The 22,545-nt window shown below is 49.8% G+C and overlaps 1 protein-coding gene across 1 annotated transcript in view; it reads right to left on the bottom strand.

The window, feature by feature from the left end:
• Positions 1 to 17,673, bottom strand: part of TTBK1 (tau tubulin kinase 1) — an 84,005-nt gene extending 66,332 nt beyond the window's left edge. The window contains exons 1-2 of the mRNA XM_009903831.2: positions 17,521 to 17,673; positions 7,242 to 7,389 (exon numbers count right to left, since the gene is read on the bottom strand). Coding sequence (XP_009902133.2) covers positions 7,242 to 7,389; positions 17,521 to 17,628 — 256 coding nt within the window. The 5' untranslated portion in view covers positions 17,629 to 17,673. The remainder of the gene's footprint in view (positions 1 to 7,241; positions 7,390 to 17,520) is intronic.
• Positions 17,674 to 22,545: the final 4,872 nt, after the last annotated feature.

The following is a 22,545-nucleotide window of genomic DNA, read 5'->3' as shown; positions in this document are numbered from 1 at the left end:
GGCTGGTTTTGTTTCACAGAATCACAGCTCAGAAGAGTACTGAAACTCAGCAAGAAATAGCCAAGAGTGGAGAAATAAACTGAAATAAATCAGTGTCAGGGATCCTCAAACCTTCAGAATGACAAAGGGTAGAGTGAGAGTGTAACAAGCTGCAGTTCATACAACCACCAAAGGCATGCACCACCACCACACTCACCACTACCCTTACCACCACCCTTAAACTGAACCCTGACCACAGGGTTACATAGACTCACTGGCAGCACACTTGAACTCCTGATAGAATCACAGAATCAGGAAGGTCGGAAAAGACCTCCAAGATCATCGAGTCCAACCATAACCCAACCACCATGACCACTGCACTGTATCCTGAAGTGCCACATCTACTCCTGCCTTGAACACTTCCAGGGATGGAGAATCCACCACCTCCCTGGGCAGCCTGCTCTGATGCCTGACCACTCTTGCAATAAAGGAACTTTTCCTGATATCCAACCTCAACCTTCCTGCACAACTTAAGCTCATTTCTATTGCTAGCCCCTTGGGACAAGAGACCAACACCACCCTCACCCCAGCCTCCTTTCAGGGGGTTGTAGAGAGCAATGAGGTGTCCCCTCAGCCTTCTTTTCTCCAGACTGAACAACCCCAGCTCCCTCAGCTGTTCTTTATCAGACATGCCCTCCAAACCAGTCACCAGCCTCACTGCTCTTCTCTGGACACACTCCAGGACACCTCAATGTCTTTTTTATACAGTGGAGCCCAGAACTGAACACAGTAGTCAGCCTGTGAGTGTGTGGCCACCCCAGGGCCAGCAGGAGTAGAAAAGGGATTGTTCTCCTGTACTCAGCACTGGTGAGGCTGAACCTCAAATACCTAGTTCAGTTTTCAGCTCCCAACTAAAAGAAGGACATTAAGGTGCTGGAGCATGTCCAGAGAAGTACATAAAAGCTGGTGAAGGGTCTGGAGAAGAAGTCTGGGGAGGAGCAGCTGAGGGGTGTTTAGTCTGGAGAAGAGGAGGCTGAGGGGAGACCTCACTGCTCTCTACAGCTCCTGAAAGGAGGCTGGAGTGAGGTGGGGCTTGGTCTGTTCTCCCTATTATCAGGTGACTGAATGAAAGGAAATGGCTCTCTTTCCTCACACAAGCTCTCTTCAAGCATGAAGATCATAGGACAGAGAGCACAAAAGCTTATTTTAACCCAGAAAAGAAAGAAGAAAGAAAATGGAAAGAAAAAAAGACGTTTTTCTGAAGAAAGACTTAGTCTGGGGACCCTCACAGCCATTACCTGCCAGCCCACACCTGCTCCTCTGCTCCACTGTCCCACTGAAGGGCCACTTGGAGATGACAGCAGATGGCAAGCTCACACTTCAGGCATGAAGTCCTGTATCTGTGTTTGTTACTAAAATAAAGTACCAGAGAAAAGGAAGGCAGCAAGAGCTTCTTCAAGAGTGGAAGGGGCTTGTTAACTAAGAGGGCAGCTCAGGGGCTTCCCCAGGGGTCAGGGCTGGCCCCAGTCTCGTTCAGTGTCTTCATCAGTGACCTAGGTGGAGGAATGAAATGTCCTCTAAACAAATCTGCTGATGATCCTAAACTGGGAGGAGTGGCTGACACCCCAGCAGGCTGTGCTGCCATTCAGCCAGACCTGGACAGGCTGGAGAGCTGTGAAGTTCAACAAGGGCAAGTGGAGTGTGTCCTGCACCTGGGGAAGAACAACCCCCATGGATCAGCACAGCTGCAGGAGAGCTGCTCTGGGGGACAAGGACCTGGGAGTGCTGGTGGATGACAAGCTCACAATGAGCCAACAATGTGCCCTCGTGGCCAAGAAGGCCAAGGGTATTCTGGGCTGCATCAAGAAGAGTGTGGCCAGCAGGCCAAAAGAGGCTCTTCTCAGCCTCTACTCTACCCTGGTGAGGCCACACCTGTAATACTGTGCCCAGTTCCAGGCTCTCCAATTCAAGAGGGACAGGGATCTGCTGGAGAGAGCCCAACTGAGAGCCACAAAGATGCTGAAGGGGCTGGAGGGTATCTTCTTCCTAGGAGAAGCTGAGAGGATTGGAACTGTTTATCCTGGAAAAGAGAAGACTGAGAGGGGATAGCATCAATGCTTTTCAACATCTAAAGGGCAAGTGTCAGGAGGGTGGATCCAGACTCTTCTCAGTGGTGCCCACTGACAGGACTAGGGGCAATGGACACAAACAGGAACACTGGAAATTCCACCTAGACATGAGAAAAAGCTCCTTCACTTGGAGGGTGCTGGAGGGAGCAGTAGAAGAGGCACCCTGAGAGGTTGTGAAGTCTCCTTCTCTGGAGGGTTTCAAAACCCACCTGGATGTGCTCCTGTGCAATCTGTGCCAGGCTTAATTCACTCTGCTTTCCAGCCTTTGCAAAGAGCTTGCTTACATCAGCCTAGCAAACCACTCCAGAACCATACCAAATGTGTCTACAAAAGTGAACCACAGGGAGTAAAAGCACCTCTTGAACTCAAGATATGCAAAAGGAAGGACTGGGAAAAGGTGGGGGGGGACCTCAAACCAAACAATAAAGCAACCAAAGAAAAAGGCAAAACAAAACCCAAGCAGAAGCCTTTTTCTGCCCTCATTTCATTAGGAGAGCCTTACCTGTCCAACCAGTAAAAAGGGGAAAGGCAACAGAGAGCTGCTTCCTTGTCTGCTGGCATAAAATCAGGCATTCAGAAACCACATTGTCTGTGACCAGGCTGCATCTTGCACAGCTACTCAATATGCAGAAGATCTCTGCACTGCAGAGTAAAATTAATCAGAGTCCTACGCAGTGAGATTGGTTACAGTTAACAGCAGGCACTCACAAAGGAAAGGACACACTGAAGAGAGAGCAGGAATGAGTGAGGCCAAAGGCAAGGACCTGGGGCCTCAGAGCCTCACACCAGGCCACAATGATCACCACAGATGAACAAACTGACTGTCCTGGTGGACAGGAAGTCATCCATGAGACAGCAATGCGGGAAGGCCAAGGGTACCCTGGGGTGTGTTAAGAAGAGAGTAGTCAGCAGCTCAAAGGAGGTTCTCCTCCTGCTCCATCCTGCCCTACTGAGGCCACACCCGGAGCAAGGTGTCCAGTCCTGCACCCCACTGGCTCAAGAGGAAGAGGGATATACTAGAGAGAGTCTAACAGGCTACAAGGATGCTGAAGGGACTGGAACACCTGTCTGATGAGGAAAGGCTGAGAGACCTGGGGCTGTTTAGCCTGGAGAAGAGAAGACTGAGAGGGGATCTGATCAATGTCTGTAAATACCTGAAGGGTGGGTGTCCAGAAGAAGGGGCCAGGCTCTTTTCAGTGGTGTCTTGTGCTAGGATGAGGGGCAATAGATACAAACTGGAACAAAGAAGTTCCACCTCAACTTGAGGAAAAGCTTCTTTAGGGTGAGGGTGCTGGAACCCTGGAAGAGGCTGCCCAGAGAGGTTGTGGAGCCTCCTTCCCTGGAGGTTTTCAAAAGCCATCTGAATGAATTCCTGTGTGGACTACCCTAGGTGATCCTGCTTTGGCAGGGGGGTTGGACTGGATGATCTCTGGAGGTCCCTTCCAGCCCCCAACATTCTATGACTCTATGCAAACAGCACTCAGCACTACAGAGCCTGCCCATTTTAACTGCCAGCCTGTTAGGACACCTCAAGAGGAATCCCAGGAAAGAAAGACTGACTGCCATGGCTGTATCCTTACTGTGGGGAGCCTGTGGACCAGAAGGAAGACCAAGCAAGAAGTGGGTAAGGACAGGGAGGATACTTCTGAATTCAAAGCAGCTGCTGCTGGGCCTCACACAGCCCTGGCTGAGCATCTAGAGCAGACAAAGTGCCTGATCTGGAATGTAAAGATGGTTTGTACACCTCTCACAGCAGCAGCTTGAGAGTCAGAGACAACAACCCACTGGATTCAGAGATACTGGTTCTTAGTATCGTAGTAGTCAGGGCTGGAAGGGACCACAAGGATCACCTAGTTCCACCCCCCCTGCCATGGGCAGGGACCCCTCACACTAGATCAGGCTGGCCAGAGCCTCATCCAGCCTGGCCTTAAACACCTCCAGGGATGGGGCCTCAACCACCTCCCTGGACAACCCATTCCAGGGCTTCACCACTCTCATGGGGAAGAACTTCCTCCTCACCTCCAGCCTGAATCTCCCCACCTCCAGCTTCATTCCATTCCCCCTAGTCCTATCACTACCTGAGATCCTGAGAAGTCCCTCCCCAGCCTTCTTGTAGCCCCCTCAGATACTGGAAGGCCACTGTTTCTCCAATTAAGGCTGCTGTGGAAAGGCAGACTGACACTGAGACAGCCCAAACCAAGCACCTCTAAAGATATGCAAGAGCTGTTCAAACAGAGCTGCTGTGTTTTGATTAACCTCAAAGACCTCAGAGATGGGAACAGAGTCCAGAGAGTATCTGACAGATGCTCCTTTGCCACCCCAGTGTTGCTCCCCAGCAAACCCAGGGCAGGAAAACAAAATCACAGAGAGAGAGCAGACAGATTTCTGTTTGTCTGCATTCCAAAGGGTTAGTAAAGCATTGAAGATGTGTAACAACATCTGCTCTTCTGGAAGTGACAGGATTCTTCCTTGCAGGTGTTCAGTGACAGGAAACCATCCCATATTTTCTCTCCATCATTCCACAGAGCAGGAGTCACAAGAGTCCTGGTTTACAACAGCAATGGGGTTCTAAAGCAAGCCCCCACATTGCCCCCATACACACAACTGCCACATAGAATCACAGAATTGTCTTGGTTGGAAAAGACCTCCAAGATCATTGAGTCCAACCATCAACCCAAGACCACCATGGCCATTAAACCATGTCCCAAAGTGCCACGGCCACATGGTTCTTAAACACCTCCAGGGATGGTGACTCCACCACCCCCCTGGGCAGCCTGTTCCAATGCCTGACCACTCTTGCAGGAAAGAAATGTTTCCTCATATCCAGCCTAACCCTCCCCTGGCACAATTTCAGGCTATTTCCTTTCATTCTATCATCTGATAGTAGGGAGAAGAGACCAAGCCCCACCTCACTCCAGCCTCCTTTCAGGGAGTCATAGAGAGCAATGAGGTCTCCCCTCAGCCTCCTCTTCTCCAGGCTAAACACCCCTAGCTCCCTCAGCTGCTCCTCACCAGCCCTGTTCTCCAGACCCTTCACCAGCTCTGTTGCCCTTCTCTGGACCTGCTCCAGCACCTCAGTGTCCTTCTTTGGGGGCCCAAAACTGAATCCAGTGTTTGTGGTGTGGCCTCACCAGTACAGGGACAATCACTTCCCTGCTCCTGCTGGCTGCACTATTCCTGATCCAGGCCAGGCTGCTGGTGGCCTTCTTGGCCACCTGGGCACACTGCTGGCTCATGTTCAGATAGTTGTCAACCAATACCCCCAGGTCCTTTTCTGCCAGGCATCTTTCCAGCCACTCTGCCCCAAGCCTGCTGCATTGCATGGGGTGGTTGTGCCCCAAGTGCATGACCTGGCACTTGGTTTTGTTACACCTCATGCAACTGAGCTTGTCCCACCAATTCACCCTGTCCAGATTTCTCTGCAGAGCCTTCCCACTCTCAAGCAGATCAACACTCCCATCCCATTTAGTGTCACCTGCAAAAGTGCTTGTCTGCACAGCAGAAACCCCCAGGGGCTTACATTTCTGTGCAAGCTGTACAACCATAAACAATGACCTCACTTGAAGACAGTTTTACAGTAGTGATGAAGGGAATGAAACAAAGGCTTGGCATTGAACCAGCATCCTTCTGACAGAGAAGCTGGATTCAGGCACAATTCCCATCAAAACATGGCTGCAGCAAGCTGTCATTCTGAAATGCAAGACAGCTGATGCACAGCCAACTCTGTTTCTTCTGTCTTTCCTGCCCCTTAATGTTTGCTCAGTGCTTTGTGTTAACTCCACACAGCAGCACTCCCTCTCCCCAGCTACCAGCATCACACTGTGTACAACTGTGGGTGGCTGGGGGGGTTTGGGGAAGATTTTGGTGTTCTCAAATGTTTTCCAGAAATAAACACTGATGAGTATTAGTCACCTCCTTGCACATTTTCTTCTGCTAGTTCTGATGAGGTGACTTCAGGTCACTCTTTTCAAGCATTCCCAGCCTTGGACATAACAAACATTGACACTAACATCACCTCTTGCTGACAGCAGGGGGGTTGGAACCAGATCATCTTTAAGGTCCCTTCCAGCCCAAAGCATTCTATGATTCTAATAACCTGCCCTTCTACACAGTCACACCCTCACTCAGTTCAGAGCAGTTCCAAGGGCACAACCAAATGCAACTATCTGAACCTCTGCCCTGCCTGCCCTTTGCTGCTCTCAGCCTTCAGCCACCTGCTCAGCTGTTCTCTGGGAGCTCTGTGTATCCATGTTCTCCATGGAAGAGCCCAAGGCCAGATTGGATGGGGCCTTGAGCAACCTGGTCTAGAGGAAGGTGTCCCTGCCCATGGCAGAGAGGGCTAGAACTAGAGGGTTGTTTAGGGTCCTTTCCAACCCAAACCATTCTATGATCACAGTATCAGTCAGGGTTGGAAGGGACCACAAGGATCATCTAGTTCCAACCCCCCTGCCATGGGCAGGGACACCAGACCCTCATCCAGCCTGGTCTTAAACACCTCCAGGGATGGGGCCCCAACCACCTCTGGTGGGCTTCTCACTCCAAGAAGGACATTTTGGTGCTGGAGCCTGTCCAGAGAAGGGCAGCAGAGCTGGGGAAGGGTCTGGAGAACAGGTCTGGTGAGGAGCAGCTGAGGGAACTGGGGTTGGTTAGCCTGGAGGAGAGGAGGCTGAGGGGAGTCCTCCTCCACTCCAGCAGTTCCATGTCCTTCTTGTGTTGGGGGAACCAGAAGTGGATGCAGTTCTCCAGGTGGGGTCTCACAAGAGCAGCATAGAGGGGTGGAATCACCTCCCCTGCTCCTGCTGGTCACATTGCTTCTGATGCAGCTCAGGACACAGTTGGCCTTCTGGGCTGCCAGTGATCACTGCTGGCTCACATTGAGCTTTTCATCCCCAGGCACCCCCAAATCCTTCTCTGCCCAGCCTATATTTTTGCTTAGAAACAGCCCTGCCTCCACTGGGCCATGGACCCACTGACAGCCACTCTTTGGGTGCAGCCATCAGGCCAGTTCTGTATCCATCTAGTGGTCCAAGATGGAAGCTGCAGAGACAACAGTAAGGAACACTTGCAACTTCAGATTGTCATTGTTGACACACACAGGGACCTTTAGCACTTGCTAAGAGCTCTCTGACCTACCTTGCAGCTTTTTCAGGACAGCCACTTCCATCTTGAGCACCTGCTTGGGTTGCTGGGCTGATTCCACCTTCAAGGCCACATTCTCACGTGTCAGCAGATCCATGGCCTCATAGATCTCCCCAAAGCCACCACCACCAATCTTCTTCAGCTGGAAAAGCACAAAGAGGTTTGTAGACTGCAGAAGAGAGACAAGATCAAGCTGGCTCTCACAAAGTCAGGCAGTTGCTTCTTTACTGCATAGGAAGAAGAAATTTGGCTCCCTCTCCATGCTGTGCCTGAATCCCTTCATTGCACAGCTAGGCAAGAGTCCAGCTACCCACTTGACTGTGCTATGTATAAATCCTCTGCTGTGACAACAAAGAACAAGGCAGGCAAGGGATGGCATGGGATACATTAAAGAGCAAATGGCAAGGCCTCCTTATTACCTCCATAACCTGCCTGCCAAAATTCAAGACCCTTTGAGGAGGCAGCAGAAGTGCTGTCCAGAGCATGGCAGATAAAACCTGCCATTGCCTCTCAACAAACACATCTCCACAGTGGTAAGCTGCAGCTGGGAGACTGGAGTTAAATGGAGTTCACATGCCATTTGCACAGGGTTTAAACACAGAAGAAAACAACCCCTGCAGTATTTTATAAGATGCATGGCCTGCTCTGCTTGTGAGGTCACTTCAGAGACCTTCCAACTGCATGATCTCAAAACAGCTAGGTGCAAGTCAGAAGTAAAGCTCCACTGTTTCTCAGTCTCTCTTTCTCTCTCTCTTCTGTTTTTTTTCACCCCCTAGTTTTCAACTACACCAACTGGTGCTGTTTATGTCTCTGAGCAAAACTAAAGCCTGTTTCACAACAGAAGGATACCACTGCTTGGAAATCAAAACAGTTTCAACTGAATCATAAAGTTGGTTAGGTTGGAAAAGACCTCCAAGGTCATTCAGCCCAACCATCAACCTAAAACCACCATGGCCATTAAACCCTGTCCCAGAGTGCCATAGCCACACGTTTCTTGAACACCTCCAGGGATGGTGACTCCACCACCTCCCTGGGCAGCCTGTTCCAATGCCTGACCACTCTTTCCATAAATCAATGCTTCCTAATAACCAACCTAACCCTCCACTGGCACAATTTCAGGCCATTTCCTCTCCTTCTATCACCTGATACTAGAGAGAAGAGACACAACCTGCTGGTTGAGGCTCCATCCCTGGGGATATTCAAGGCGAGGCTCAACAGGGCTCTGGGCAGCCTGATCCAGTTGAGGACGTCCCTGCTGACTGCAGAGGGGGTTGGACTAGATGACCTTTGGAGGTCCCTTCCAACCCAAACCACTCTATGATTCTATGAAAGTCAAAGCTAAGGATGCTTAAGTTTCAGTAGATTTGATATGCACCTACCAGAGATAGATTGTCTGCCTGTTCTAGAGCAGCCACCCACTCAAGAGAGCAAGCTGGAATCCTCTGCTCTTCCTGGAAGGTGATTCCTTGATTCTCCTTCTGCTGAGACTTGGCAGCATATGCACACACAGTTATACATATGCATGTATAAGGCAGACTCCAAATGTGTTGCATGTGTCAATGTCTATGTCAGGGAAATGATTTTCTCTCTCTTTCTCTTAGATATATTTAAAGATTACTATGCTGCCCAGGAACAAACTCAGATTTACAGCAGAGCTAGAGCAGGGCTCCTTTGATCTGCTTTGCACTTGGCTGCAAGTCCATCCCTTCAGTGTTTTGTACTGCCTCTGTACACAACTGCTCAGGAAACCCTGAGCACTGCTTCTTGTCCACAGCAGCAATAACACTTGAAAAGAGAAAGTTGAAAACAGGCAGGTAGTCAAACATGTATCCCACACAGCAAGAGAGACAGGGATCTGAGAGTCCAATGGAGAGCTATGAGGGTGATTAAGGGACTTGAACATCTCTCCTGTGAAGAAAGACTGAGAAAACTTGAGCTGTTCAGTCTTGAGAAGAGAAGGCTGAGAGGAAAGTTCATTCATGCCTATAAACACCTGAGGGGTGGGTGTCAAGAGGAAGGTGCCAGGCTCTTTTCAGTGGTGCCCAGTAATAGTGCAAGGAACAACAGGTATAAGCTGGAACACAGCAAGTTCCACCTCAAGATGAGGAGAAACTTCCTCACTGTGAGGCTGGCAGAGCACTGGAAAAGAGAGGCTGTGGAACAACACAGCAATATGATTAAAAGAGTGGCACTAAAAGGACCTGCAGGAATGTTGAGAAGAATGGGCAAGCTGCTGGATAAGAAACTGGCTGGATGGCTGCACTCAGAATTGCAGTCAACAGCTCAAAGTCTAAATGGAGAGCAGGGAAGAGTGGTGTCTCTCAGGGGCTGTCACTTAGGACCAGTGCTGTTGAACATCTTTGTCAGTGACATGCACAGTGGGATGGAGGCACCCTCAGAAAGACACTGGATGACAGCAAGCTCTGTGACCCAGCTGAGACATGGGATGGAAGGGATGCCATCCAGAGGGACCTGGACAGGCTTCAGAGGTAGGCCCATGTCAGCATCATGCAGTACAACAAGGCCAAGTGCAAGATTCTGCAGCTGGGTCAAGGCTATTTCTGAGCAAAAATATAGGCTGGGCAGAGAAGGATTTGGGGGTGCCTGGGGATGAAAAGCTCAATGTGAGCCAGCAGTGATCACTGGCAGCCCAGAAGGCCAACTGTGTCCTGAGCTGCATCAGAAGCAATGTGACCAGCAGGAGCAAGGGAGGTGATTCCACCCCTCCATGCTGCTCTTGTGAGACCCCACCTGCAGTACTGCATCCACTTCTGGTTCTCCCAACACAAGAAGGACATGGAACTGCTGGAGTGGGTCCAGAGAAGGGCCACAAAGATGATCAGAGGGATGGAGAACCTCACCTATGGGCACAGGCTGAGAGAGTTGGGGCTGTTCAGCCTGGAAAAGAGAAGACTCTGGGGAGACCTTATTGTGGCCTTCCAGTATCTGAAGGGGGTTCACAAGAAAGCTGGGGAAGGACTTTGAACAAGGACTTGTAGGGATAGAATGAGAGGCAATGGCTTTGAGCTGGAAGAGGGGAGATTGAGACTGGAGATTAGGAAGAAATTCTTTCCAGTGAGGCTGGTGAGACACTGGAACAGGTTGCCCAGGGAGGCTGTGGAGGTCCTCAAGGCCAGGCTGGTCAGGGCTTTGATCAACCTGGCCTAGTGGAAAGTGTCCCTGTCCATGGCAAGGGGGTGGGAAATAGATGATCTTTAAGGGCCCTTCCAATCCAAACTGTTCTATGATCCTAGCCATGTACAATGCCCAATAGCAATCACCTTGCTGCCAGAGGCTCTCACTGAGTTAGGAGTGGTTAATTTCAGGATGAAGAGAATGAGCAGGAGCCTGGGAGAACTCAGGACAGACTAGACTTGCTGTGTCAGAAAGACCCAAAAAATGTGTGCTCCTGTGAAGCAGGCTCAGAAGGAAAGGCACAGCTTTGGAGACTGCTCCTGGGAACACAGACAAAGAGCCTGAAAATGTGCCACAGAAAGTTCAGGTTGGACATGAGGAAACATTTCTTTCCTGCAAGAGTGGTCAGGGACTGGAACAGGCTGCCCAGGGAGGTGGTAGAGTCACCATCCCTGGAGGTGTTCAAGAACCCTGTGGCCATGGCACCTGGGGAGGTGGTTTAATGGCCATGGTGGTGTTAGACTGAAGGCTGGACTTGATGATCTTAGAGGTCTTTTCCCACCAAAACAGTTCTATGACTCTAAATCAGAGGATCCATGTAAATCTACAGCCTAACAAATGCAAGATGACATGAGATCAGGGTCAGGGTTTCTGCTGAATCAACCCCCCCATTCTGTACACACTTTCCAGCCAACCAATGCAACCCACTGTCCAAGAGTCCTTAAGTTGCCTCTGCTTCCTCATATCCTCTATCAGCCTCTTATGGAAATTACTCCCTGGCATCCTTTTCCCAGCACACCAGATGGTCCTTTTCATCAGCAGCATCATCCTTGATTTTTCAACAACATCCAGAGGCCATCAACAACCATTTCCTTTATGTTGTTGCAGAGCAAGTTGTGAACTTGCAGCTCAGGGTCTTGGCTGAGGTCAGGGACTTGCCACACAGGCATTCCCTCATTGCTTGGGTACTCTGTGAGAGTTCATTACCTATGGTGAACTCAGCACAGCCTTCTGCTGGTCACAAAGGAGAGATGGGCATATGACACTCAAGAGAATAAAATAACGAAGACAAAGTCAAGAAAGAGAAGGGAGCATAGAATGAAACTCACCAAAGTGGTAATGGCAAGCCACCAGACTCTGCTAAGTCTCACTGCTTTGGGAGTATTCTCCTCTCATCCTGTTTCCTATCCCCCACCAGATCATTTACTGTTCAGACTGGGATACAGACAGGCAACACCAGCAGGGTTCATTCTACCTACATGCATGAGCCTAAATGTGAGCTGAGTGCCCAGGTTTCCATCAAGTGAGCAATGCATCTGATCAAACACAAGTACCTGTTTGGATTTCCACACAGACAACTCACAGCATCTTGCAGGTTGGAAGGGACCTCCAGAGGCATCAAGTCCAACCCCCCTGCCAAAGCAGGGTCACCTAGGGTAGTGCACACAGGAATGCATCCAGGTGGGGTTTGAAAGTCTCCAGAGAGGAAGACTCCACAACCTCTCTGGGCAGCCTGCTCCAGGGCTCTGTCACCCTCAGAAGCTTGAACTTCTTGTTTCTTGTCTTGCTGCCTCTCAGAGATGGTTTCAGTCCTTTCAGCATCCCACTACCAGCCATATAACTCACTGAGCTGCTTTTGCCATATCCTAAGGGGTCTCATGCCACATTAGGCCCTTGAAGTAAACTGTTACCAAAATACCACTCTGCTGGGGTTGTGGAGTCTCCTTCTCTGGAGACTTTCAAAACCCTCCTGTCTGCATCCCTGTGCAGACTACCCTAAGTGATCCTGCTCTGGCAGAGGGGTTGGACTAGATGATCTCTGGAGGTCCCTTCCAATCTTTAGCATTCTGTGATACTTGACCACTCCAAGTGGCCATCTCCAGGGTTCCAGGAATTCCCCACACCAAACCACCACCATAAAGCAGCCAGGTCCTGATGGGAGAAGCTACTCCCCAAAGCCTGCTCCTCTGGGTGTAGCAGTAATTACACAGGACACAGATGGCTCCCTTTGAAGTCTCCCTTAAACATCCTGAAATGTTTTGGATTTATCCTGAAAAGACTCTTGCAGCACAATCCTCCAGAGCCTGTGAAACCCACCCAACACACTGTCTTCCCACTGAGCAGAAATCAGTACTCACAGACAGTTCAAAACCACAAGGCAACACATCTCCCCCTAACCAAAATAACCCTCAACTACAGATTTAGTCTTTTATTCAGCAAGCCTGTAAGACATCACTGCTCTAAACAAAGTCTGCCTCCCCAAGGCTACTACAGAGAGGCTTGGCCTGCCCAGGAAAGCATTCCAGGACCATGGCACAAGTGGTTCACTCTCAGGATCAGTGGCAAGCTTAGGAACAGGAAGATGTGTTCTGAATCCAGAGTGAAGAACCAAACCAAGTGCCTGTGACCTATGGTGAACTCAGCCATAAGCATCCTGGCTTCTAGCAGGAATATGTTAGCAGGTCCAGGGGTGTGATTGTCCTCCTCCACTCGGCACATACCTCAAATACTGCCTTCAGTTTTGCACCCCTCACTACAGGAAGGACATTGGGGTGATGGGGCATGTCCAGTGAAGAACAACTAAGCTGGTGAAGGGCCTTGAACACAAGTTCTATGGCTGAGGGAACTGGGGTTGTTTGCTCTGGACAAGAGAAAGCTGAGGGGAGACCTCATCACCCTCTAGAACTACCTCAAAGGAGGCTGCAGTGAGGTGGGGCTTGGTTTCTCCTCACAGGCAACAAGTGACAGGACAAGAGGAAACAACCTCAAGTTGTGCCAGGGGAGGTTCAGGTTGGACATTGGGGAAAATGGCTTCCCAGAAAGGGTTCTCAGGCATCGGAGCAGGCTGCCCAGGGAGGTGGAGTCATCACCATCCCTGGAGGTATTTAAAAGGTGTGTGGCTGTGGCTCTGAGAGTTGTGGTTTACTGGTAGTGGCTTAGCAGCAGTGACTGGATTGCAAGCTCTAGGTGAGAGGTCAGACTTGATCTCAAAGGTCTCTTCCAGCCTCAACAGTTCCATGATTCTAAGTCCTCTCTTGGAATCATAAATTACCTTTATGACCAAGACAAGGTGAAGAGTCCACAAAAGCTTGTGGGGCTTCCAGCAAGGTTTCCAAAATAAAGAGGATAAGGACAAGTGCAACCAAAACTTCAGCTCAAGAACCTCAGAAACCTGGAAGAAACCAAAGTATGGATTGCACCTGACAAAAGAACACGCATGTGTACAAGAGGAACAACTTGTACTCAAGGCTCAGTGCAGGAGCTGCCAGCTCCTTCTTGCTCAGAAGTCTGTTTTGAATGCCTGGTACAAAGCACTTAGGTGAAATAGCTCCACACATCAATTCAGCCCTAACATCCATAGCTAGTTCAAAGCAAGGACAAGTTGTGTTTGACTTTATTCCCTTCCCTGAACAAAGCAGCTCACATCATTTAGAGCAGGTGTAGATGAAGTCACCCTCAGCAAAAAAAATCATGTGGTTCCATCCAAATTTCATCCATTCAAAGCAGCAAGAATGTCTGCAAGTAAAGAAGGATGACTTAAAAGAACACCTCAGGTTCAAATGTCTTGATGAAAAGCAGAAGCCTTTTTCTCTCAAAACAAACCAAACCAAACCAAAAAGAACTAAAGTAGCCTGGCTGTCAGCCAGCCAAAATTTACTGACTTGGAGTGACAGGCAAATGAAGTCTGGACAGGCTAACTGCAGAGAACTAACATCTTCATTTGTCAGACAGCTGACAGGCAGCATACAGAAGGAGAGGAAGAAAGGAATGTAAGGAATACATCACACTGATCTAAAATTAGAGACTGGCTCAATACTGGAAGTAAGCCAGAACTAAGAACTACAAAGGTTCAAGCATATGCCCAGCCAAAGACAGTCACAATGGGAGGACAAAGTACACACAGAAAACCTTCTGGCAGCTGAACCCCAGCATCACAAACATGCCACACAGCTGCTTGAGCAGGATCCATCCCTCCCAGCAAGGCTTGGTTGGTCTGCCTTGCATGCTGGGGGTGAGATTCAGAAAGGTGGTTGACTGCCCATCCCTGCAGGTGTTTCAAAGCTGCAGAGATGTGGTGCTGAGGGACATGGTTTAGCACCAGCCTTTACAGAGAGAGAGAATGGTTTGGCTCAGTGATCTCAAAGGTCTTTTGCAACCAAAGCAATTCTATGCTTCTCTGATTCAATGGCTTAGCATCAGGAGGGTGTCTAAATTCAGCTTTGCAAAGCACATGCATCAGTGAAGAAATCTCCATTTGTGTGAGCAGAGTCAGATAGAAGGTTGTAGTAAGGTTGGTGTTGGCCTCTTCTCCCAAGTGACTAATGACAGGACAAGAGGAAATGGGCTCAGGCTGCATCAGGGGAGGCTTAGACTGGATATTAGGAAGAATTTCCTGAGTGAAAGAGTGGTCAGGCATTGGAACAGGCTGCTCAGGGAGATGGTGGAGTCCCCATCCCTGGAGGTGTTCAAAAAAGGAGCAGCTGTGGCACTTTGGGACATGGTCTAGTGGTCATGGAAGCATTGGGTAGAAGGTTGGACTGGATAATCTTGGAGGTCTTCTCCAACCTTCCTGATTCTGTGATTCCCTAAAAGCTGCAAGCAGTGTTCTCTGAGGAGTCCAGAAGCACAGAGCATGTTTCAAGCCCTATAGGTCAGTTAACCTGCAGAAGCATCACTTTGCCAGAACAAGGATATGAGCTGTAAGAGCACAGCAAGACTTCCCTTCAGCTGTGCCAGAAAGCTCTGGGAGGGGAAGAGGGCTTGCCTCCATTTTGGTATCTAATCACAGAGAAAATTGCAATTCTCCATCTGCTCTCAGGAAGCACAGAGAATGAAGAGCAGTTTGCTTCATTATATAAATAGGCTGAGAAGTGAAGGCTGTGGAGAAGGCAGGAGCAGAGTGCTAGGTTGAAGAGAAGCAGGCACCAGGGAAGTCACAGGAACAGAGTAAGGTGGAACTTCCAAGGGTAACAAAGAGATACCAAGCTTCAGCTAAGTCTACTGGAAAAACAGTAAGTTGTCTGAAATGGGCTGTTCCAAATAACCTCTCCACACAGCTTGGAACTGAAGTGAGTTCAAAGTCCTGCATTTCTTTAGTCCTCTGCCCTTCACAGCCCACAGCAAAATTCAAGGGCAGCTGGACCACAGCCAGTCAGCACAGAGAAATGACTTAATGCTACTACTACAAATCTACTGGTTGGGGATGGAAGGGACCTTAAAGATTATCTAGTTCTAACACCTTCCACTGGACCAGGTTGATCAAGGCCCCATGCAACCTGGCTCCCACTCAGGAAGGGAGACATCCACAGCCTCCCTGGGCAACCTGTTCCAGTGTCTCACCACCCTCACTCTAAAGGAATTTCTTCCTAATCTCCAGTCTAAATCTCCCCTCTTCCAGCTTCAATCCATTCCCCCCTCTCCTATCACTACAAGCCCTTGTCAAATGTCCCTCCTCAGCTTTCTTGTAGCTCCCCTTCAGGTACTGGAAACCACTATAAGGTCTCCTCAGAGCCTTCTCTTCTCTAGGTTGAACAGCCCCAACTCTCAAAGCCTGTCTCCATAGGGGAGGTTCTCCACCCCTCTGATCATCTTTGTGGCCCTCCTCTGGACCCACCCCAACAGTTCCATGTCCTTCTTGTGCTGGGGGCACCAGAGCTGGACACAATACTCCAGGTGGGGTCTCACAAGCAGAATCACCTCCCTTGGTCCTGCTGGTCACACTTGGCTGATACAATGGCCCTGCCCAGATCTCTCTGTACCCTTCCTACTCTCAAGCAGATCAACACTCCCACTTCATTTTGTGTCATCTGCAAACTTACTGAGGGTGCACTCAATCCTCTTGCCTAAACCACTGATAAAGATGTTTAGGAGAGCCAGCCCCAGCACTGAGCCCTGGGGAGCACTGCTTGTGATCTGCTGCCAACTGGATTGCTTGTAAAGTATTTTATTGTAATGTAAATTATTTATAGGCAAGCCTGCAGTAGTATTTGCCACAGCCATTTGAAATCTCAATTTCTTCCTCAAAGATGACTCAGCCTGCTGCAACAGTTCAATCCTACTTAAAAATCTTTGGCAGGACTAGTCTCCCCAAAATACCAGACAGTCTAAAATACACTTGAGCAATATTAACCATCCTCTCTCAGTGTCTTACTCACATGCCTGCAAGAAAGCTGGGCAGGACTTGTAGTGATAGGACAAGGGGGAATGGATTGAAGCTGGAAGAGGAGAAATTTAGACTGGAGATTAGGAAGAAATTCTTTCCAGTGAGGCTGGTGGAACAGGTTGCCCAGGGAGGTTGTGGATGTGCCCTCCATGGACATGTTCAAGGCCAGGCTGGAAAAGGCCCTGAGCAGCAGGATCTGGTGGGAGGTGTCCCTACCCATGGCAGAGGGGTTGGAACTAGATGATCTTTAAGGTTATAGAATTACAGAATCATAGAATTGCCAGGGTTGGAAGGGACTTCAAGGATCAGCCAGTTCCAACCCCCCTGCCATGGGCAGGGACACCTCACACTACAGCAGGTTGTTCACAGCCACCTCCAGCCTGGCTGCAAAAACCTCCAGGGATGAGGCTTCCACCACCTCCCTGGGCAACCTGTGCCAGTCTCTCACCACCCTCACGGGGAACAACTTCTTCCTAACATCCAAGCTCAATCTACCTATCTCTTAGGTTTTTTCTTTCCATCCCTCCCAGTCCTATCACTCCCTGACACCCTCAAAAGTCCCTCCCCAGCTTCCCTGTAGCCCCCTTCAGATCCTGGAAGGCCACAATTGGGTCTCCTGGGAGCCTTCTCTTCTCCAGACTGCACAACCCCAACTCCCTCAATCTGTCTCCACAGCAGAGCAGCTCCAGCCCTCTGCTCATCCTCCTGGCCCTTCTCTGGACACCTTCCAGCACCTCCAGATCCTTCCTGTAATAAGGGCTCCAGAACTGGATGCAGTGCTCCTGGTGGGGTCTCAGCAGAGCACAGCCCCTCCAAGGTCCCTTCCAAGCCAAACCACTCCACGGTTACATCAAAGTTCCCCACTCCGCTGCTGCTTTGGGCAACCCAGGGTTAAGTGGACGAGCTTGTATCCTGTTACAGGAGGAAGAGACCAGCCTGGAGCACTGAGGGAGGCAGAAAGCTGGAGGTACTCACCACTTTCCAGCGATCTTTGACCACATAATTGGCCGGAAGAATGTCAACCTGCTCCCCTCCTCCACTCATGTTTGGTTCGTCCTTGATGACCGCTGCTAGGCACTGCATTTGCCAGCCAGAGAAGCTCTTAGTAGCTCACCATGTAAACGAGCCATTTATCTGGGGGGGAAACAAAACAAAGCAGAAGGGTGGAGGAAGGAATGACAAAATTAGCACAGCTCATGGCAGAAGCACTTTTTTAGGCACCCACAGGTTTTGCTTATGGCCCCTTAGGAAAGGAGGCAACCTCCTCACCTTGCAAATGCCTGAGCTCACTCCATGCAACCGCTTGGCAGGCTGTGCTTCAAGTCACAGTATATCAGAGTGTAACTAAGGTTGGAAGAGACCTCAAAGATCATCGAGTCCAACCTGTCACCACAGACCTCATGACTAGACCATGGCACCAAGTGCCACATCCAATCCCCTCTTGAACACCTCCAGGGATGGTGACTCCACGACCTCCCTGGGCAGCACATCCCAATGGTGAACGACTTGCTGGTGAAGAACTTTCTCCTCACCTCGAGTCTAAACCTCCCCTGGCACAGCTTGAGACTGTGTCCTCTTGTTCTGGTGCTGCTTGCCTGGGAGAAGAGACCAACCCCTTCCTGGCCACAACCACCTTTCAGGTAGTTATAGAGGGCAATAAGGTCACCCCTGAGCCTCCTCTTCTCCAGGCTAAGCAACCCCAGCTCCCTCAGCCTCTCCTCACAGGGCTGTGCTCAAGGCCTCTCCCCAGCTTTGTTGCCCTTCTCTGGACACCTTCAAGTGTCTCAATGTCCTTCTTAAGCTGAGGGGCCCAGGGTAACTGTGGTGGGTTGAAATTTCCACCCCCCCACCCCCCAACATTAACTTTGCCAGAGCAGCTCAGTACGGAAGCAAATGAACGCTGTGGTCACAAGCGAAACTACAGTCCACGCTGCAGTGCAATGCCCCTAACAGTCTATGATTCTGTGAACATGCTGAAGAAACTGTAGATATCTTTAGTCAAAACAGCAAAAATCATGTACAAAAGACACAGCAGTTACAATATTTACAGGTGTTTGCAATTGATAAACAGCACAAGGACCCCCCCTGGTCAAAGGCCAGGGGAAGCTATTAGCCTCTCCCTCTCTGCCCCCCTCTTACACCCCTGTAAAAGAAGAAGAAGAGACAGAAGCAAAGAATAGAATAATAGAATAGAATAAAATAAACCAGATTGGAAGAGACCTTCACGTCCAACTTATCAACCAATCCAACCCACCTAAACAACTAAACCATGGCACCAAGCACCCCATCAAGTCTCCCCCTGAACACCTCCAGTGATGGTGACTCCACCACCTCCCCAGGCAGCCCATTCCAATGGGCAATCTCTCCCTCTGTGTAGAACTTCTTCCTAACATCCAGCCTAAGAAGTTAATACCAGTCACAACAAAAGGAATGCAGCCAAGGTCAAGCAAAAGCAGAGCAAAGAAGTGAGAAAAGAGAGAGAAACTGTTCTGGTACAACCAGTTTTAGCGCCCACCGTGAGAGTGGTGAAGCCCTGGAATGGGTTGTCCAGGGAGGTGGCTGGGGCCCTGTCCCTGGAGGTGTTTAAGGCCAGGCTGGATGAGGCTCTGGCCAGCCTGATCTAGTGTGGGGTGTCCCTGCCCATGGCAGGGGGGGTGGAACTAGGTGATCCTTGTGGTCCCTTCCAACTCTGACTGATACTATGCTCTCTTCCAATGGGATTGCCCAGAATGATCACGCTTTTCCTTTCTACACCCAGCAGTGATTTATTTACCTTTTACTACTTTTCTGCTCAAAATCTGTGGAAAAAAATTTCAAGGCATGGCCTCAAGCTACCAGAGTAAGGATGATTACCAGCTCCATCATGCAGGAGTCCAGTGCTCTTGGGCCTGACAGCCAACAAGTGGAAGAGAACCTAATGACAAAATGCTGTGAGGGCTCTTACTGTAACCAGGCCAAAGGGTCTTGCTTTTAATAAAGCAGCTGCTGCACAGGCAGGCTTCTCCTGGCTTTTGTTGGATGACAGCCAACACAAATCAGAAAGGTTTGCCAGGTAGTGCATCCAATATGCCTAAAAGCATCTGAAATAGGGCAGAAGGGGCTGCAGAGAGGCAGGATCACAGGCACTGTCGCTGTGATGAACAGCCAAGCACAGAAGATGGGGATGGTCAGAAAGGGCTTCAGTGTTATGCATGAATTAGTCCTCCTCATAGCACAGGGAGTGCTAAAAATGACCAAATGAAAATACAGAGAGCTATCTCATTCCCACAGTGCTTGCATTGTACCTCATGCCCCTTTCTCTTGCTTTTATAGGGAGCTCCAGATAGCCTATGCTGAAATTAATTCTGGGTTTCAGGGTTTTTTTGGTTATAATTCTTCCAGCAAAATGACTTTTGGATACACATTAACTGCACTTTCCTGGGAGAAAATTAATTGAAAAGAGGACTAACAGAGGATCTTCCTAAGGCATTTCAGCCCTTACTCTAAGATATTTGGAGGTGAGGAGGAAGTTCTTCACCATGAGAGTGGTGAAGCCCTGGAATGGGTTGTCCAGGGAGGTGGTTGAGGCCCCATCCCTGGAGGTGTTTAAGGCCAGGCTGGATGAGGCTCTGGCCAGCCTGACCTAGTGTGGGGTGTCCCTGCCCATGGCAGGGAGGGTGGAACTGGTCCCTTCCAACCCTGACTGATACTGTGATTTTTCTGGCTTTAGAAGGGGGCCAGATCTTTTATTAAGCATGGCCTTTTATTAAGCCTCCTTGGCAGTTCTATTGTCCTCCCCACCCAATCTTTTTCCTGCCTAAAACTGGGGGTCACTGCAGCACTCTGACTGCAGACTTCAACAAGAGTCACAACAGAAATCCCAAATTCAAACCAACCCAACCCAAAGCACCAAACGGCTCTGGAGCTGCTCGCTCCACCACCACACTCCTGGAGCTCCCCCCTCCAAAAAAAGGGCACAAAAGTCACCAGTGAAGGATGAGCTCAAGCTGAGAGGAGAGCTCATTTGCTAGCAATAAAAGGACTGAGAAAGGAGGCTAAGAAGTGACCAGCATGTGGAATGCACAAGGAAGCAGCAGACAGAAGTATGCCACAAGTTCAAGACAGAGGCTGATCAAACAACACACGAACAAAGGGCCTCAAAGAGATGTTCTCAAAAGAGCTTCACAAAAGATCTTTTCATTCCAGATACAGAAGATAACTACATTAAGTCAAAAAAAAAAAAAGGAAAGGGATGCCAGACTAACCTGGTGCAAAGGCTGCTGACAATGGTCGTGCAGCCCAACATCTGCTGAAGTACAATCAACATGAGAGAAGGGAAAGAAAGAGCTGAATATTAAAGGCACTCCGAAGAAACGTGCTGCAAAGTGCTGCAGATTGTGCTGGGAAGAGTCCTGCAGCCGAGTGGGGTAGCAGCCCTTTCACTCACCAGCTTTGGGAATCACAAACTGGCAAGTACATGCTGTGCTTGACAGCACAACCTGCGTGCTGCTTCTTCCTAATCAGCAAGTCTAATGCCATTCCCAGGCTCCTTTGTGCTCACCAGAACATCTGAACTGACCATCCCTAAGCTACCCTTGGTCGCTATGCAGAGAGTGATAGAACAATAGAATCACTTGGATTGGAAAAGACTTTTGAGATCACTGAGTCCAGCTTGCCAAGTCTGGGGCTAAACCATGACCCTCAGCACCACTGCCCTGTTCTGGGACCCACAGTTTAAGAAAGATGTTGAGTTGCTCAGACCTGTCCAGTGAAGGGCAACAAAGCTGGGGAGGGAGCACAGCCCTGTGAGGAGAGGCTGAGGGAGCTGGGGTTGCTTAGCCTGGAGAAGAGGAGGCTCAGGGGAGACCTTCTTGCTCTCTACAACTCCCTGAAGGGAGGTTGTAGCCAGGTGGGGGTTGGTCTCTTTTCCCAGGCAAGCAGCACCAGAACAAGAGGACACAGTCTCAAGCTGTGCCAGGGGAGGTTTAGGCTGGAGGTGAGGAAGAAACTCTTCACAGCAAGAGAGCTTGGCCATGGGAATGTGCTGCCCAGGGAGGTGGTGGAGTCACCGTCCCCAGAGGTGTCCCTGGAAGAGTCACTGTCCCTGGATGAGGCACTTGGTGCCATGGTTGAGTTGATTAGATGGTGCTGGGCGATAGGTTGGACTTGATGATCTCAAAGGTCTTTTCCAACCTGGTTAAATCTGCATTCTGTATCTATATGGCTTTGAAAGACCTCCAGGGCTGGGGATTCAACCCCCTCCCTGGGGCAGACCAGTTCAGTGTCTGTGAACTTTTTCAGTGAGGAATCCTCAACCAAGCTAAACCATCTCCTGCTGCAGCTCCAGGTCATTTCCTCTCCTCCCATCACTTTTAACTGGGGAGAAGAGACCAACACCCACCTTGTCCCAATCCCCTTTCAAGCAGTTACAGAGAGCAAAGTCTCCCCTCAGCCTCCTCCAGGCTGAGCAACCCCAGCTGCCTCAGCCACTCCTCAGCAGACCTGTTCTCCAGAGCCTCCAGCAGATTTGTTGCCCTTCTCTGGACCTGCTACATCACCTCAATGACTTCCTCAGAGCGAGGGCCCAAACCTGAACCCAGTCCTCAAGGTGTGGCCCTCACCAGTGCTGAATCCAGGGGGACAATCACTGCCCTGGGCCTGCTAAGCACCCAGCCACCCTGAACATCCCTGCAGAGTGCACAGGAGAGAGCATCTCTGCATCAGGCTCTTCTAAGGCTTTCTTCTGTTAAGAAAAAGTCACATAGATTCACAAGTTGGAGGGGACCTTTTGAGATCATCCAGACCAACAACCCAGCTAGAGCAAGTGACTTAGTCATAGACTGTCCCAAACCCTCAACATTACAAAAACATAACACACACCCCCTCCCCCCACCCAAACATTAACAAAGAGGTAGGCAGGCAGGTATCTCCTCTGTTCTTGAAGGTCTGGTGGCATCAATTTATGAAGACAAGTACAGCACAATGAAGGCTCTGGATTCCAGGGGGCAGAAAGGCAGCTGG

Source organism: Dryobates pubescens, chromosome 2, assembly GCF_014839835.1.
Source record: "Dryobates pubescens isolate bDryPub1 chromosome 2, bDryPub1.pri, whole genome shotgun sequence".
NCBI lineage: Eukaryota > Metazoa > Chordata > Aves > Piciformes > Picidae > Dryobates > Dryobates pubescens.
Note: the sequence above shows the minus strand (reverse complement) of the source record. Positions and strands in the feature narration are given on the sequence as shown.